This window comes from Mobula hypostoma, chromosome 9 (assembly GCF_963921235.1).
Source record: "Mobula hypostoma chromosome 9, sMobHyp1.1, whole genome shotgun sequence".
In the NCBI taxonomy this organism is placed as follows: domain Eukaryota; kingdom Metazoa; phylum Chordata; class Chondrichthyes; order Myliobatiformes; family Myliobatidae; genus Mobula; species Mobula hypostoma.
In genome coordinates this window covers 41373809-41389950 of record NC_086105.1, presented here as the reverse complement: position 1 = coordinate 41389950, position 16142 = coordinate 41373809, and the positions used below count along the sequence as shown (strand labels likewise).

General features: G+C 39.9%; 1 protein-coding gene across 1 annotated transcript; it reads left to right on the top strand.

The window, feature by feature from the left end:
• The first annotated feature begins 447 nt into the window (after positions 1–447).
• LOC134351673 (leiomodin-2-like) lies at positions 448–14709 on the top strand. Its single transcript, XM_063058154.1, has 3 exons — positions 448–1089; positions 11540–12892; positions 14121–14709. Exons 1-3 carry the CDS (start codon positions 814–816, stop codon positions 14145–14147), a joined length of 1656 nt encoding a protein of 551 aa, XP_062914224.1. The 5' UTR covers positions 448–813; the 3' UTR covers positions 14148–14709.
• Positions 14710–16142: the final 1433 nt, after the last annotated feature.

The window sequence follows — 16142 nt, the reverse complement described above, 5'->3', positions numbered from 1 at the left end:
CAGTAAATGTACTGGGCGTTTCATTACATTAGATTTACTGTATTGTACTCATAGACAAGATTGTTAAACCTGAACATTCGGCTAAATATTAAAGCACAAAATCTAAAAATCGCTTGAACGTCTTACACTGAGCATCAGAATGTGCGGGCTTTTACGCACGAGAGCTATAGCGTGGATTGCAATGTACAACATCTGTAACTAATGAAACGTTTGAATGTCCCTATTGTCAGGTTCCTATTCTACAAGCTTGGTTCGTATTTTTTTATTCACGCTTCTCCCCACTTCATCGCACAGTGTTCTCTGGAAAAAGGAAATTCTTTTTTTAAAAAAAACATTTCATTCTTCATCAGTTCTAAATTTGGTGCCTCAGTTTTGTTTTCAAACATTTCAGTACAACTCTCCTCAAACCTGTGGAATTTAATTCGAAAATAGATGGTTCCTGTGGAGATGAGCCTCTTTTTGCTTTATAAGGACTGGAGTGAGGGCCAGCAGCGGGAATTGTATCTGGCCATGGACTGGCGGGCAATGCGAATACTCCGGTGCTGGCACCGTCAGTCTTCGAAACTTGACGGTCCGAATACGATGTCGTGTCTGCTCTCTTGGCTGAAGCGTTTCGGCTGACGTGTGTTGCTCAAAACGGAACATGCTTTCATACATTGTTATAGAGGAGCGAGCACATGATGATCTCAACCCACGAGGGTGCTTTAAAAGTTACCTGCAGCAAACGAGACGTCCATTCAGCCGCTTCGTGGGTATCTGAGCGCGACCGAAGTTGGTCAGTAAGAAACAAACTTCACCGGACACGTCTTCACGATGTCAGAGTTCGGTTACAGAAGAGAACTGTCGAAGTACGAGGACATAGACGAGGATGAAATCCTTGCTTCCCTGACTTCCGATGAGCTTAAGGAACTGGAGAGAGAGTTGGACAATATCGACCCCAATGAATTTATTCCCATTGGGCTTCGGCAGAAAGACCAGACAGACAAAACACCTCAGGGAACGTTCAGCAGAGAGGCATTGATGGCATACTGGGAACACGAAACTCAGAAACTGCTGGAGAACGAGCGACTTTGTGCTGAACCAAACCAGGTAAACTCTAAATCCAAACCTGACATAGGGACAGAGTTACGACTGCCCAGTGTTTATAATCCTAGAAATACAGAGGGAAGTTATTGGACCCATCTGCCTATATTAGCTCTTTGAAAGACTTATCCTATTGGTTCCACTCCTCGGCTTTCCTCCCATAACCCCTGCAGGTATTTCATTTCAAGTTTTTTTTTCTCCATTTCCTTTTGAAAGTTACAGTTAATCTTTTAAACTACGACAATTTAATTGGTCCAATAGTTAGAAAGTAACTCATTAATGGTCAGCTGGTCCTCCGGTGTAGTCTTAGAAGAACAGATGACCTCCATCACCAGGGTAATGTTCTGTGGTGGAGTATGTTACTGCCATCTTTTCATGTAGTAAAATTACAGATTATTGAAAACTTGCAAAAATACCTCTGGTTCTTAGAACACAGAACTTTACAGCACAGTACAGACCCTTTGGCCTACGATGTTGTGCCAACCTTTTAACATATACTAAAATCAATCTAACCCTTCCCTCCTACATAACTTTACATTTTTCTATCATCCATGTGCCTGTTTAAGAGTTTCTTAAATGTCCTTAATCTATTTGCTGTTACCACCACCGCTGGTAGGGTGTCCATGCACCACCACTCTCTATGCAAAAAAAATTACCTCTGACATCCCCCCCCTCCATACTTTCCTCCAATCACCTTAAAATTATGCTCCTTTATATTAGTCATTTCTGCCCTGAGAAAAAGTCTCTGGTTATCCAATCGATCTATGCCTCTTATCCTCTTGTACACCTCAAGTCACCTCTCATTCTCCTTCAGTCCAAAGAGAGAAACCCCTAGCTCGCTTAACCTATCTCGTAAGACATGCTCTCTAATCCAGGCAGCATCCTGGTGTATGCCTGCACCTTCTCTAAAGCTTTCACATCCTTCTGATAATATGCTGACCAGAACTAAACAGAATGTTCCAAGTGTGATCTAAGCTTGGGTAATAGTTATTGATCCCAACATTCTCATCTGCCAGTGGAAATAATCTCTCCTTATGCACTTCATCATAACTGGCAGTGCCATCTCATCACATGAGACAGAATCCCAATTAATTAATCATAAATAATATCAGGAAAATGTACAGCTTTTTCCTTAAATGTAAAAAGGAAACATCCTTCTATTTTAAATTATATCTGGCATGTAATAGTTACAGGAAGGTTTTCCATGTGACTTATACTATTGTACAGTAGTTCTGATATTGCCCATGAATTTCTGCCCATGAAAATCGCAGTGCACAGAATAGTACACGGTGTCCTCTGCTGTGTTTTCTTAGCACTGCTGCTTCTAGGAGATGGAGCACTATTTCTTTTGGGATCTAGGCATTGCGCACAAACCCAGCACTGAACGCCCATTTGTAGCTGATATTGAGAAGGTGATTATATGCTACTACTCGAACCTTTTACAGCACTCCAGGCTCTCGGCCTGAAACGTCGACTGCACCTCTTCCTACAGATGCTGCCTGGCCTGCTGCGTTCACCAGCAACTTTGATGTGTGTTGCTTGAATTTCCAGCATCTGCAGAATTCCTGTTGTTTGTTGCTCCCATAATACTTTTGGGTAGAGATCTTCAGTACTTAGACCCAGTGATGGTGAAGAATCATCAATATTACCTTATACACTGCAATCCATGTAAGAATCTTCTAAAACCTCAACTCATTTCACAACTTTAGGTTCTAGTCATAGCTGGTTTCATTATACCTTGCTTTTGTCACTCTATAAAGAGCCTTGGGCCATTCAGTATATAAATGAAGCTTTAGAAATGCATGTTTAGTTGTATTGATTCCATTAAATTCAATTGTCCCTGTGTAGAAAATGGTATAAAAAAAGTTGACTGGCTTTTGAGGTCTTAACTTCCAAAAGAAAAGTAGCAAACAGAAAACTATAGGTGTTGCTAACCAAAAATAAAAAAACAGAAGTGCTTGAAAACACTCAGCAGCTTCTCTGTGGAACGAGAAACAAAGGTTCTCAGACTTGAAACATTAAATCTATTTCTCTTTCCACAGAAGATCTCTGACCTGCTGCATTTTCTGTTTTTTGTCTTCAAAGGTCAGCATTGGCTATTGCAGGAATGCACATTTGACAATGTCAAAGTGACCTATAGTAACAAGTACTGAAGGATTGGTCAGACTAAAGCCCCCCTCTAGGAAATCCTCCCTTAGAAATCGAGGATGGAAGGGTCTGTATTTGGCTAACTGCTTTAAGGATATGAATTTGTCACTCATACTAACACAAGTTTGATAAACTGTGAATTCTGGGCAATCAGCTTACAAGATTTCATTGTATAAAGTTGAGGTTGCTTTTATCAAAACATCAAAATGTATCATTGAATAATAAATAGCTACGATAGCTTTTGATTCCATGACTTCGTCTTAATGTCAGCTGTAGTTGCTGTTATATGCACATACTACTTTCTACAATGTGATAGAGATTAATCTAAATTTGAAAGTCATGCTATTAATGGCATCTACTTTATTTATATACAGAGTGACCAGCCCAATGGGTAATGCACACACATGACAAGAAATCAGGGAAAGATATTACTGTTAAGCCATAACTTTCATATGTCATGATTCCTATCTCCCATCCTGCTTTCCATAAATAAACAGCTTGATTCAGAAGACAAAAACTGAGAAATTCTTTATTGAACCCAGATTTCCTTAACAAAATGCCAGGAAATCGCATTGACTGCAAAGCACAGTTCCATGTCCCATTCATTATGTATAAGTTAACTTAGCCACTGTGGGCATCTTGTTAGTTCCCTAATAAATGCTTGCAGTCAATATTCATTAATAAACAAGCTGTAATTCCCATAGTTAGTTGTCAGAAATTCACACTGAGGTTCCTAATAACCCTTTTTCATATCCTTTACAGGATCTAAGTATCCAGTGAATTTTCCAAGAACTAGGCAAAAGACATAAAGAGTACAGCATCTCCTTCTTTTGAGTATCCTTAGGCTAATGATAAAGGATAAGCAGCCCAATGTGGTAAGACCCAGAATTTGAGCCAAGGCTATATTTATAAACATTTGGATGATATCACTTTTAACAGCTGAGCTGCAATATATTAATTGGTAGCCCAGTAATTGAAGACTGATGCAAATCAGAAACAATCTATTCTGGGCGTCCACCCAGAATCCTTCAAGGGCCCAATACAGAACAAGTTATTCTTTTGACTATAAATAAAGCTTTAAAAAAAACCTTGGTATTATAACAAAATAGTTAAATACAATCACCTTCTCCAGAGACTTCTGGTTGCTGAGATAACAGCTTTCATTGCCTTTGGATGTGTCTGATTTTTGTCCCAGTTCTTAAGAGCCGTTCTATTTAGATCACTAATTTGTCCTTGGAAAAGAACATGTTCATCACTTTGACCTTATTTTACTATGTAACTTTCTCTAACTATAGTCACAGAGTGTTTCTTTCAAAAGATTTTTCATGTTACTAATTTTTCAGTTTGGTGGGACTTAAATCAACTAATCCACCAGTAGAATAAACATATTACCTACAATCCTTTACCATCTTCACAAATCTACCAGATTTCAAATCAGTGCTAGTATTAAACGTTTGGTTTATTTAATTATAATAATAAAGTCCAACCAAGGATGGCATTTTTATCAGGTAGCTTGCCTAGATTTTCTGTCTGAGAACATTTATGGTACAAGTCACAAGTCAGTTTCATATTACTGCACTTGAAAATGCTTCCTAGATTCTGGACTAAAATGGAGTGATGCTCACTCTGCGTTCATACACAATTGCCACATGGCTTACACTTCACACAAATATTGCTCAAAATATGCTATAAATTAGTTTTGTACAATTTATATTTTCAATTCCTTACCAGCTTTAGAATTGCAACGTGTTTAAAGAGAATGCATGGAAATTTGTGCTTGCCCTTCCTCCAAATTGTATCCCTTCATTTGGTTCATAGAAACCATCGTAATAGTATGAGACCCAATAAGCTAATGACTGAATAGAAAATTGATTAAAAATTGAAAGATGATTCAGACTGGAATTCCATCAAGTCATAGAATATCAAAGCAAGACGGTAGGAGGCAAATATAATTTTAAAAAATGTATGTCTTGGAAATTATTGTATTGATTATAACATGCTAAATAATTTTCATTTTAATTTCATGTTTCATAGGCATATAATCTAAAGGGATTTTGGGGAAATATAAATGACTCGAAGTTATCCATATTTAATAAACAGGGTCATCAGAGCCCTGAAGCTACCTCAGTCTCATTGCACTCCTTTTATTGAGGTCATCCTGGAATACCTTCTCACCACTGCATTGATGCTGTTTGTTCTCTCCCCACCAATTTCAGGGCAAGAACATTATGTGCTTCCTAATGTGTCCATGAAACTTGAGACAATAAAGCAGGATGAATTCATTCAGCCCCTGAACCGTCTCCACCGTTCAATGTCACAATCAGTCCTCTACCTCAAGTTCACTAGGTTGCTGAATTCCTAAGCCTCTGATTCTCTTAGACCAAGCATCCAAACTCATTAGAATATCTAAGTATCTGCAGCTAACTCGGAAAGGGAATTCCATCATTAATAAAATATCTCCTTATTTCAGTTCAAAATGGCCAGAGACAATATCCATTGTTAAGGTGGAGGAAACAATATCGTCAACCTGTTTCAGTATTTGATGTCTCAATGATACATAATCTGTGGCAGGTTCTAAACTAGAATCATTACCATTCTAGTAATGATTCTTGGTAGGACAATCCTAACTCCAGAAATTAATCTAGTGCATCTATGCTGCATTGTTTCCAATCAAGTATAAAATCCCAAACTGTTATAACTTTCCAAATGGAGAGTTATCAAAGAATTTACAATCTGAGCTTTTTTTTCCCTGTGTTGTTGAATACCAAGTTATTGCAATAAAAGCTTATGTGAAAATCATGTGACATGAGTGCTCCATGCACAGCCATGTGGTACATCTATTTAAAAAAAACACTATATTAATTGTTAAAAGATTAAAACAGTGCTTCTCACCTTTTTCTGCTTGTAGCCCTCTTTTGACTTTCATTTACCTCTGTGGCTTTCAATGTCCGTTGTTTCCGAGAGTTGCTGAAGTGTTTTTTGGTCTATTGTATTAATCATTTTAATTTACAGTCAATATTTATGTCTGAATATTATATGAAAAATAAAACAATTTCAAAGCTCTGAATAGAAACTGTGTCACAGAGAAATGGGAACTTCTGCGGAATACCTTCTACAGAAAAGACTTGGCTACCTTTGGGAAGATGACCTCAAAAACAACCGACTGGTTTGATGCCAAATCCAATGAGATGACCCTCTGTCATTGAAGCCACAGGTGCTGCCCTAGCCCAGCATAAATGTTTGCCAACTAGGAGGAACCTACAGATCCTCAGAGCTACTAGAAGTCAAGTTCAGCAGACTGCCAGGCGCTGTGCCAACTAGTACTGGATGTAGCTCAGTGAAGACATACAGACCCAACACTGACAGGTGAATATCAGGAGTCTGTGTGATGGCATCAAGAAAGCTCTCGTGATGGCTGCCCTCAAATCCATCAATGGGGAAGTGATCACAGACAGGATCAAACATAGTAAGCATTGTCACACCTCAGTCCTGGACACCACCAAGTGCCTGCCGCCTATGGAAGAATTGGATATCGAGCCGACTCTTGAGGAGCTCAGCAAGGCCATCGGCAGCTTGGCCTCAGGGAAACAACCAGGCAATGATAGGATTCCTCGAGACCTGATCAAGCACTGTATGACTATCCGGCTGCACCCACTGCCTGAAGTCCTCTGTCAGTGCTGGCAGGAAAAAGCTGTACCATGGGATATGATGAATGCCAAGATTGTTACCCACCACAAAACAAATGTGAGAGAAGCAACTGTAACAACTACAGGGGCCTCTCTTGAATATTGTGGCACAATCTTTGTCCAAGTCATCTTGTTTCGCCTGTAGAGGTTGGCTGAAGCTGTCTACCTAGTGTCACAAAATGGCTTCTCTGCTGGAAGGTCAACTGTGGGCCTGATTTTCTTTGTCCACCAACTCCAGGAGAAGTGCAGCAAACAAAGGAAGCCTTTCTGTGTTGCATTGATTAATCTCACCAAGGCATTTGACCTGGTCAGCAGAGATGGGCTCATTCAGATCCTCTCTAAGGTGGGCTCTCCACTGAGACTGCTGAGCATGATCAGATCCTTCCACAAAGGGGGTCTGTGCAGTACAATGACAGCTCTTCAGAGCCCTTTGACATAAGCAGCGGTGTTAAGCAAGGTTGTGTTCTTGTCCCAATGTTCTTTGAGGTGTGTAACAGAAGGGATCTACCTCCACACCAGATCAGATGGCAGGCATTTTATGCTCGCCTGCCTAAGAGCCAAAAGCAAAGTACAGGAGGCTATGATCAGAGACATACAGTTTGCTGACGATGCAGCAGTCGCAACCACACTTGGCAGCACCTTCTGAGCTTGATGGATCACCTCTCCCAGGCCTGCAAGGAATTTGGTCTGAATATCAGCCTGAAAAAGACAAATGTCTTGGGACAAGAAATGGAGGCACCACCAATCATTACCATTGTTAACTACAAACTGGATGTTGATCATCAGTTCACATACCTGGGGTCCATTATCAGTGACAACCCGTCCTCGGATACAGAAATTGACAAGCACATCAGAAGGCTGCAACAACTCTTACCTACCTCACCACACAGGTCTGGGAGAACTCCAAACTCTCAGTCAGAACAAAAATGGCAGTGTACAATGCTTGTGTCATCACCACACTGCTGGACAGCATATGCTAAGCAGGAATGAAGGCTCCAAACCTTACACTTAAGGTGCCTTTGTTGCACCTTGGGCAACTCCTGGAGAAACAGAGTACCCAATACTGAGGTTCTCTCATGCCAGCCCCCCTAGTGTATACACCTGCTCAGGCAGCGTAGGCTGGGCTGGCTGGATCATGACTGCCACATGCAGGATGGCTGCATCCCCAAAGACATCCTCTATGGTGAGTGGCTTCTGGCAAGAGAACCGCTGGCCACCCGCAACTGAACTACAAGGATGTCTGCAAGTGGGACGTGAAGGACATCAACATTGAATCCTGCGAGGAGCACACCAGGTGAAGAAGCATGCTGAAACGACACCTTAAGTCAGCCGAGGGAAAACTCCTGAGAATGACAGAACACAAATAGTCCCATAGAAAGGGGCACTGCATCCCCAGTTGAGCTGAGGCCATTTATAGATGTGACCTTTGCAACAAAGTCTACCTGTCTCAAATCGGTCTCATCGGTGCACCAACAACATAGATAGCCAGAACATAACACCTTGGTTGACTCAAACCAATGGAGGCCCACACACTATGTTAAAGGTGTACATGAAAAATAAAACATGTCAAAGCTCTGAATAGGATGCTTTATTTATAATATATATAATATTCTTCCAACCAGCAATGAAAAAATGCTTAATACTGTATTATTGCTTTGGGTATTCAGTGAGATCCTTGGGCCTGATGCAAACTAGCAAGTTTTTGAATATCTGGTTGCAGCTTGGATAAAAATAAATGAAGATCACCTCTTTTCACAACTTCAAGGCTGGTGAAGAGTTTGACTAAAATCACATTCAACTAGATAAGAGGTGGGAAATCAAATTAATAACAACTCTGCTTTCTTCCAGAGCTGTGGAAACTTATTTTGAATATCACAAGCTATCCAGAAACTTTGCTTGCTGCGTATGAATTTTGCTTGAGCTGTTATCTCACTCTGCAGCTCAATAAGACATTCTCACAATGTAGTGTCAATATCATTCACATTCACCCCAAATGGATCCATCACCAAATCTGCAATATGCATCTCCAGCAGCTCTCTGGAACAAAATTCCACACCAGTGTGCAGTTGTTTCAGGATATACAATCAGATCATCATCTTGCAATCCTATTTTAAGAGTAGCCAGTGAATAAAAGCAGTGAATAAATGGGCAAGATCATCCATGGAATATTGCCAACATTTTTTCTTTGCCTTAGTAGCCTTGGGCAATCTGATATTTAAAAAAGTGAAGAAAATTTTAAAAAATACTTAGTTGTGTATATATAGATAGATAGGTAGATATACTTTATTAATCTCGAGGGAAATTTGGTTTTGTTACAGCCTCACCAACCAAGAATAGAGCATAAATATAGCAATACAAAAACCCCCAACAATCAAACAACAAAATGCAAACTATGCCAGATGGAAAATAAATCCAGGACCAGTCTATTGGCACAGGGCGTCTGTCCCTCCACGAGAGGAGCTGCACATTCAATAGCCACAGGCAGGAACGACCTCCCGTGCCGCCAAGTGTTGTATCACGGTGGAATGTGGCCGGAGTCCAATAGTAAAAAGTTCAATATCCAGTCTGCAAACACGTTCCTCAATCGTAATATGCCCCGGATTGCACCATCTGTTGTTAACCAGATCAGTAAGCACCCAACTCCTTTACGCTTACCGCTCTCAGTGCACTTCCGGTCAGGCGGAACGGTATTACCCACCGAACTCCTCTTCTCCAAACGTCTCTGTTGTCTTGACCTGGTCCTCTTTCTTCAGCTTTGTGTTCCCACTCTGCATCCTCGGTGTGTTTTCCTCCGGATTTCATCAGGGGTGTCCGCCGCTCTGCTCGCTAAACCGGCCGGTATTTGCTGGTCTGTGGAATACACAGACCTTGCTTCTGTCCCACGTGTCAGGATGTAACCATTTCCAGCGCTAAAGAAAACCCAAATAAAACTCTCTCTATCAGCATGTTAGAGAGGGTGCAGCTTCGACGTGTTACCGTGAGAAAAAAATACAAAAAATAACATGAATTTAAAAAGTAAGAAGAAGAAAGTAAGAATAGATCGGAACGGCTGTACCAGGCTGCATGCACGACCGGCGCATGCGCACTGTGTCGCTATGTATATAGTAACAATAAAATTGTGTGAGTAGGCTCTAAAGAAAATTAGTAAATGTCAAAGAATTATAATAGGTATAATCTCATGTGAAAAATGTCAGCATTGAATATACGTGTAAAATAAAAGTAGCTTTTTAGGCATTTTTAAAAAATAATTTAATATTTTATGCAATTTATTTAAATTGCTGTTATATATGCAAATTCTCTGTGGCAATAAAGAGTGTGTACTTACCAAGAAAAGCGAAATAAACTTCCTTTCAAGATATGGTAAGTATCTGGGATTTAATAGTGGTAGAGAGTGAGGCAGAGGTAGACTTCATGCATTATTGCCTCTCTGTAGTTTAGCTGTTTCTGGCAGATGACCCCACTGCAGTAGCTGCGGCCTTCACCTCAAGTACTGTAACATGCACGGGTCAGTGGGAGACAAACAGAACCAGCCTCCTGTTGCATGCTCGCTCTGCACAATCATCGGTTTGTGATTTGGGGGTGAACGTGAAGTGGGGCTCAGTGGGTTGCCCTGCAGGGTGTGGAGATTGACTTGTGCATGGTCAAGTAGGAGCAGTGATAACAAATGACATACTACACCTCCCCCCTCCCCCTCCAACACACACATACACACCACACACACCACACACACACCCCCTCTGTTTTGCTGCCTCATTTGCATCATCTAGCATATTTTCCCATTCATTTCATTCAGGGTTCCAATTAAATTACATATATTCATTTATTTTTTAATATATTTTAGTAATATTTCATTAAAACAGTAAACATGGCCCATTCAGAAACTCCTGAGGCCCCCAGTTTCCTGTTTCTTACTAGTGACCCCTATGAAATCCAACATGACCATGACCCCCTGAGGGTCGATATGACCCACACTGAGAACCTCTGGTTTAAAGTTTAAAGATAAAGATTAGCTTCATTCCTCACATGTACAGCGGAATATACAGTGAAAGGCATCCTTTGCGTCAAGTCAAACCAATGAGGATTGTGCTGAGCAGCCCACAAGTATCTCCATGCTTCCAGCATCTGCACAGCATGCTCGCAACTTACTAACCCTAACAGTATGTTTTTGGAATGTGGGAGTAAACCAGAGCACCCAGAGGAAACCCACACAGTCACAGGGAGAGCATGCAAACACATTACAGACAACCACAAGTTAGCTGTAATAGTGTTACTCTAACTACTCCACCACCGTGCAGAATGAACCAGCAGCATTCCTCAGGAGTGAAGAAAATCATATCATAGTAGATTTGGTCAATATACTGCTTTCAACCTAAAACAACATTCCAGAAATAATAATTCACTTCATGTTCAGCTGTATCAAAGCATAAGGTGAAAACTAATAGTCATGTTTATGAAAATAGGAATGGTTTTTCAAAGTACAGTGCCATTAATTTATAATTCAACAAAGATTAGATGTAAAAGAATAGAAATGGGATTAAATGTCTATACCTTTGGGGAATTTGGCAATAAGTCAACCTTAAAATGCAGTTTATGCTTTAATGGTGTTTGCATTTCAATGTTAGTTTCAGACACAAGCCAGTGAAGCCAGCAAAGGAAATACTGAGAATGACAATGAAGATGAAAGTGAAGATGATGATATAGACATAGAAGAATGTACTTCTGAAACAACAAGTGAAGAGGATGAAATTGTAACAGAGGGGGAAGAAGAGGAGGACGAGGAGGAGGAAGGGAATGAGAGTACACCAGAAATTTTTGACAAAAGATTGATTAACAGTGATGGACAAAGATGTAATGGGCATATTGATAACCAGTCAACAATAAATGGCTTTAGCAAAGAAAAAGTTATAGAAGATGATCCAAATCTCAAAGTGGTTGCAAACCGAAACACAACTGTTGTTGAAGATGCTCTTGAGAGTATCAAAAATAATGATGCTGAGAAAACAGAAATCAACCTGAATAATATTGAGAACATAAGCACTGCCACCTTCAAACTCATTGCAGAAGCTCTGAAGCAGAATACAGTTGTTAAACTTTTGAGCTTGGCAAACACCCATGCTGATGACCAAGCAGCCTGTGCATTAGCTGATATGTTGCAGGTTAACAGAACGATCACTAATTTAAATATTGACTCCAACTATATTACAGGCAAAGGGATCTTAGCCATCATAAGAGCCATACAGCACAATGGAATATTAACAGAGCTTAGATTTCACAATCAAAGACATATATGTGGAGGGCAGGTTGAAATGGAAATAGCCAACCTTTTGAAAGAGAACGCAACTCTTATGAAACTGGGCTACCACTTTGATCTGCCTGGACCACGTATGACAATGACAAGCATCCTAACCAGGAACCTGGACAAACAGAGGCAGAAACGCCTCCAAGAGCAGAAGGAGCAACAGGAAATGGACAAACTTCTTGGTTTTGAGGGACCAACAAACCCACGAAAATCGGCTTTACAGAAGGATTCTCCAAGATCCTCCCCCCGTTCTTCTCCAAGGAATTCACCCTGGTCATCTCCCAAAGTAGTCCCAAAGAAAGTTCATTGCCAAAAATCTGCCATTCCTCCTCCACCACCCCCACCACCTCTCCCGGACAAGCTTGTACTTCCTGTTCCACCACCTCCTCCTCCATTACCAGTGCAGCCCACCCCAAGCAGGAATATTGCTGAAGCCATTAAGCTTCAAGAGTTGAAATTAAAGAATAGCTGTCAAAATAATAAAGTCAAGAAAAGCAAAAGTATCAAGAAGAAGCAACACAAAGAAAATAACATATTGAAAGAACTCAAAAATTCTCTCAAACCAATTTCAGACCAAAGATCAGAGGATGGATCAAGACCAGCAACTCCTCATACAACATTACATGATGAACTTATGTCAGCCATCCGGGCAAGCAGTATAAAACAACTAAGACGAGTAAGTTAAAATGAAGAGGAAATGGGATGTGATAATAAAATAAAGACAGTAAGAAGCAATGCCTTTTACAGATTTATGTAATTAAGGCCTTGGGTGTTATAATTGGATGTACTGCACTGTTAGCAGGAATCTGAAATTAATTGTTACATTATCAAAGAATTTGAAATACAACCTAATTCATGTAATATAGTAAAAAAAACAGAAGTTTTTATATCTGTAATATTTAAAATGAGTACATCCCTTAAAATGAGCTGCCAGTGGAATTGCTAAAACTACAGAAAGCATTTTGACAGATAAATGTTTTTTCTTTTCCTAGATGCACATTTGTATAGCGTGGTTTGTCTGGATAGCACACGGGCAACAGCTTTTCACTGTATCTTGTAGTATGTGACAATAATTAGCCAATACCAACACTTGGATGGGAAAGGAGTTGTGGGATATGAGCCTAAAGCAGACTAATGGTGGTTAGCATAGGTAGTCATCAGAGTTGGCTTGGACGAGTTTAGTCTAAGGGCCAGTTTCCGTGCTGTGCAACTATACTAGTCCAACATATACAATTTAAAAAAAAATTACAGTACCATGCCATTGATGTCCAAATTAGAATCTATAATATGTCTAAACATCGTTTGATCAATTTCCCTGCATTGGTTTACTTATTCAAATTCTTTTCAAATGCCACAGGAAATCAAATTGCTATTTTTATGTGGAAAATTAAGCATTTATGTCTGCTGTTCAAAGCAAGGATTGTGTGTACATAACATGGTTGTCAGGTTTCTACTACTAGAAGAAACCATGCATTGCTAAATTGACATGATAATATATTGCAGTCTGTTCTCAATAATTGTAATGCTAGTTTAGAAAAAAAATTAATATGTCTTTTTTTAAGAATTTAAAAAATACACCTCCTATTCAGCAAGAGGCATGTGACTAACTAATTTTAAATGGATGCTGAAATCATGCTTTGCCCAACTAGGAATAAACATGATGGATTGCTAGGATAGCATTAATGCCAATTATGTGTTTTAGTCCCAGCTTCAGAAAATTATTACATAATACAGCAATGCAAACGTTCTGTTTTTCATATCAGCAATACTATGGTTACTTCATTCAAGGCTCCCAGATTATTCAGAATGATATCAAAAGCTAAATTTATGTTGACCACACCATAATGAATACCTGTTGTCTAATTTATTCACACAAATGCATTCATTGTGAATCTTTTTTTCAGGTTGAAGTTCCAGAATACCTTCGATGAATAAACAAGTTGCCTTTTCAGCAAGAGGGAATGATACAAACCTATTCAAGAACAGCTCCTGAAAATGTGGGAACAACTGCAGTTATTGAGCGGGAACCAGTGGTAATGTCCTCAGAAGTTCAGTGGAGCATTGTGTCCACTTGCAGGCTCAGAACTCACCAGTGTTGAGTATTCTAATGTGTGAAGTGGCCCTTGAGGCTTTTTTTTTAGCTGTAGTCAAAAGATGCAATACCTCTTAATGAGAAAATTAATATCAGAAAGTAAAGTTATTTACATGTACTGTAAATATGTAAACATGGATTTTTTTATTTAAGTAGAATGATTTGCATATATTGTAATGTGTTGGATTAAAACAGATATTTTTGGAAATGATGTAGAGGCAAATAATACGAACTGCATCAGTGACGTTAAACTATTAAAATTTTCAATACTGTTAATGTAAGTATTTTTCTTCCACTCTCTGTAGAATGGTCTTTGATAAACATGGAATATGTAATTTTAAATCCATTTCCATGCCGCTTGTAAATAAGTAGAAAGAAATAAAGACACCTTGGAATGATACCTTGAAAGTGCTGTGACTTTCAGTGTTGTAGTTTTGCATGTCTTCTTTGGCATCAGGTGACTCACATGGCCAGTTGCTATGTGTCATTCCAACGAGGAATGGCAATGTTTTGAACCTTGGGGTAGGGTGGAGTTCATAACTAAAGAGGATAGTGGCTTATTGTGTCACAGAACAGAATCAGAATCAGATTTATTATCACTGGCATATATCATGAAATTTGTTGTTTGTGGCAGCAGTACAGTGAAAGTCATAAAAATACTGTAAGTTATAAAATAATTAAATATGAAAGAGAAATGGTAAGGAAGTGAGGGCCCCTAACAGTTCTTTCAGGTGAGGCAACACTTTACCTGTGAACCTGTTGGGGTCATCTATTGTATCCGGTGCTCCCGATGCAGCCTCCTCTACATTGGTGAGATACATCCTAAGTTGGAGGACCACTTTGTCGAGTACTTCCACTCCATCCGCCCAAAGTGTAATTTCCCAGTGGCCTACCATATTATGTCCTATTCCCATTGCCATTCCGAAATGTAAGTCCATAGCTACTCTTTTGTCATGATGAAGCAACTCTCAGGGTGGAGGAGCAACACCTCATATTCCGTCTAGGTAGCCTCCAATTAGGTGGCATGAATATTGACTTCTCCTTCTGGTAAAATTGTTTTCCTTCCATCTTCCCTCTTCTATTCCCCATGCTGGTCTCTTACCTCTTCTCGCCTGCATATCACCTCCTGCTGGTGTCCCTCCTTTTTCATTTTCTGCATGGTCCACTCTCCTGTCCTATCAGATTCCTTCCTCTCCAGCTCTTTACCTTCCCACCCACCTGGCTAAACCTGACACCTCCTAGCTATCTTCCTTCCCCTACCCCCTTCTTTTTATTCTGGCATCTTCTCCCTTCCTTTCCAGTCCTGAAGAAGGGTCTCAGCCCGAAATGTTGACTGTTCATTCATGTCCATAAATGCTGCCTGACCTGAGTTCCTCAGGCATTTTGTGCAAATAGCAAGGTAGAGCTCATTATTTTATTGAACTGATCTGTCCATGATACAAACAACCTAGTTTCATCTAGTTGAGAGTAATTAGAGGGAATATAAGCTTTATTTATCAGCATTTCCTTATACAGTGAGCTTCTAATCCCCGCCAGACCATCTGTTGGGCTTCTGACCCTGACATCTGAAAGATTGCTCTATAAATCTCCAAAAACAAAAACAGTGAAAGGTTGGAGGAGGGTAAGTACAAAGGAACAACAATAAAACAGCGAAAGAGGGATTTAGGGAGCTGGTGAGATCAGGAGTAAATCTGAGGGAAAACAATACAAAGGGAAACAGGATAAAGCAAGACAAATGAGGACAGAGAAGCAGCTAAGTCACAGAGTAAAAAGTGACAATGGAACAGAGGGAGAAATAAAATACCAGATGCTGAGCCTGCTGTGAGCAAGCAAA

Excerpts from the sequence above, each read along its gene's own strand:
- LOC134351673 (XM_063058154.1), top strand. The coding sequence starts at position 814 with ATGTCAGAGTTCGGTTACAGAAGAGAACTGTCGAAGTACGAGGACATA. Across the intron at positions 1,090-11,539 it reads TTTGTGCTGAACCAAACCAG|TTTCAGACACAAGCCAGTGA; the intron begins GTAAACTCTAAA and ends TTTCAATGTTAG. Across the intron at positions 12,893-14,120 it reads GTATAAAACAACTAAGACGA|GTTGAAGTTCCAGAATACCT; the intron begins GTAAGTTAAAAT and ends TCTTTTTTTCAG.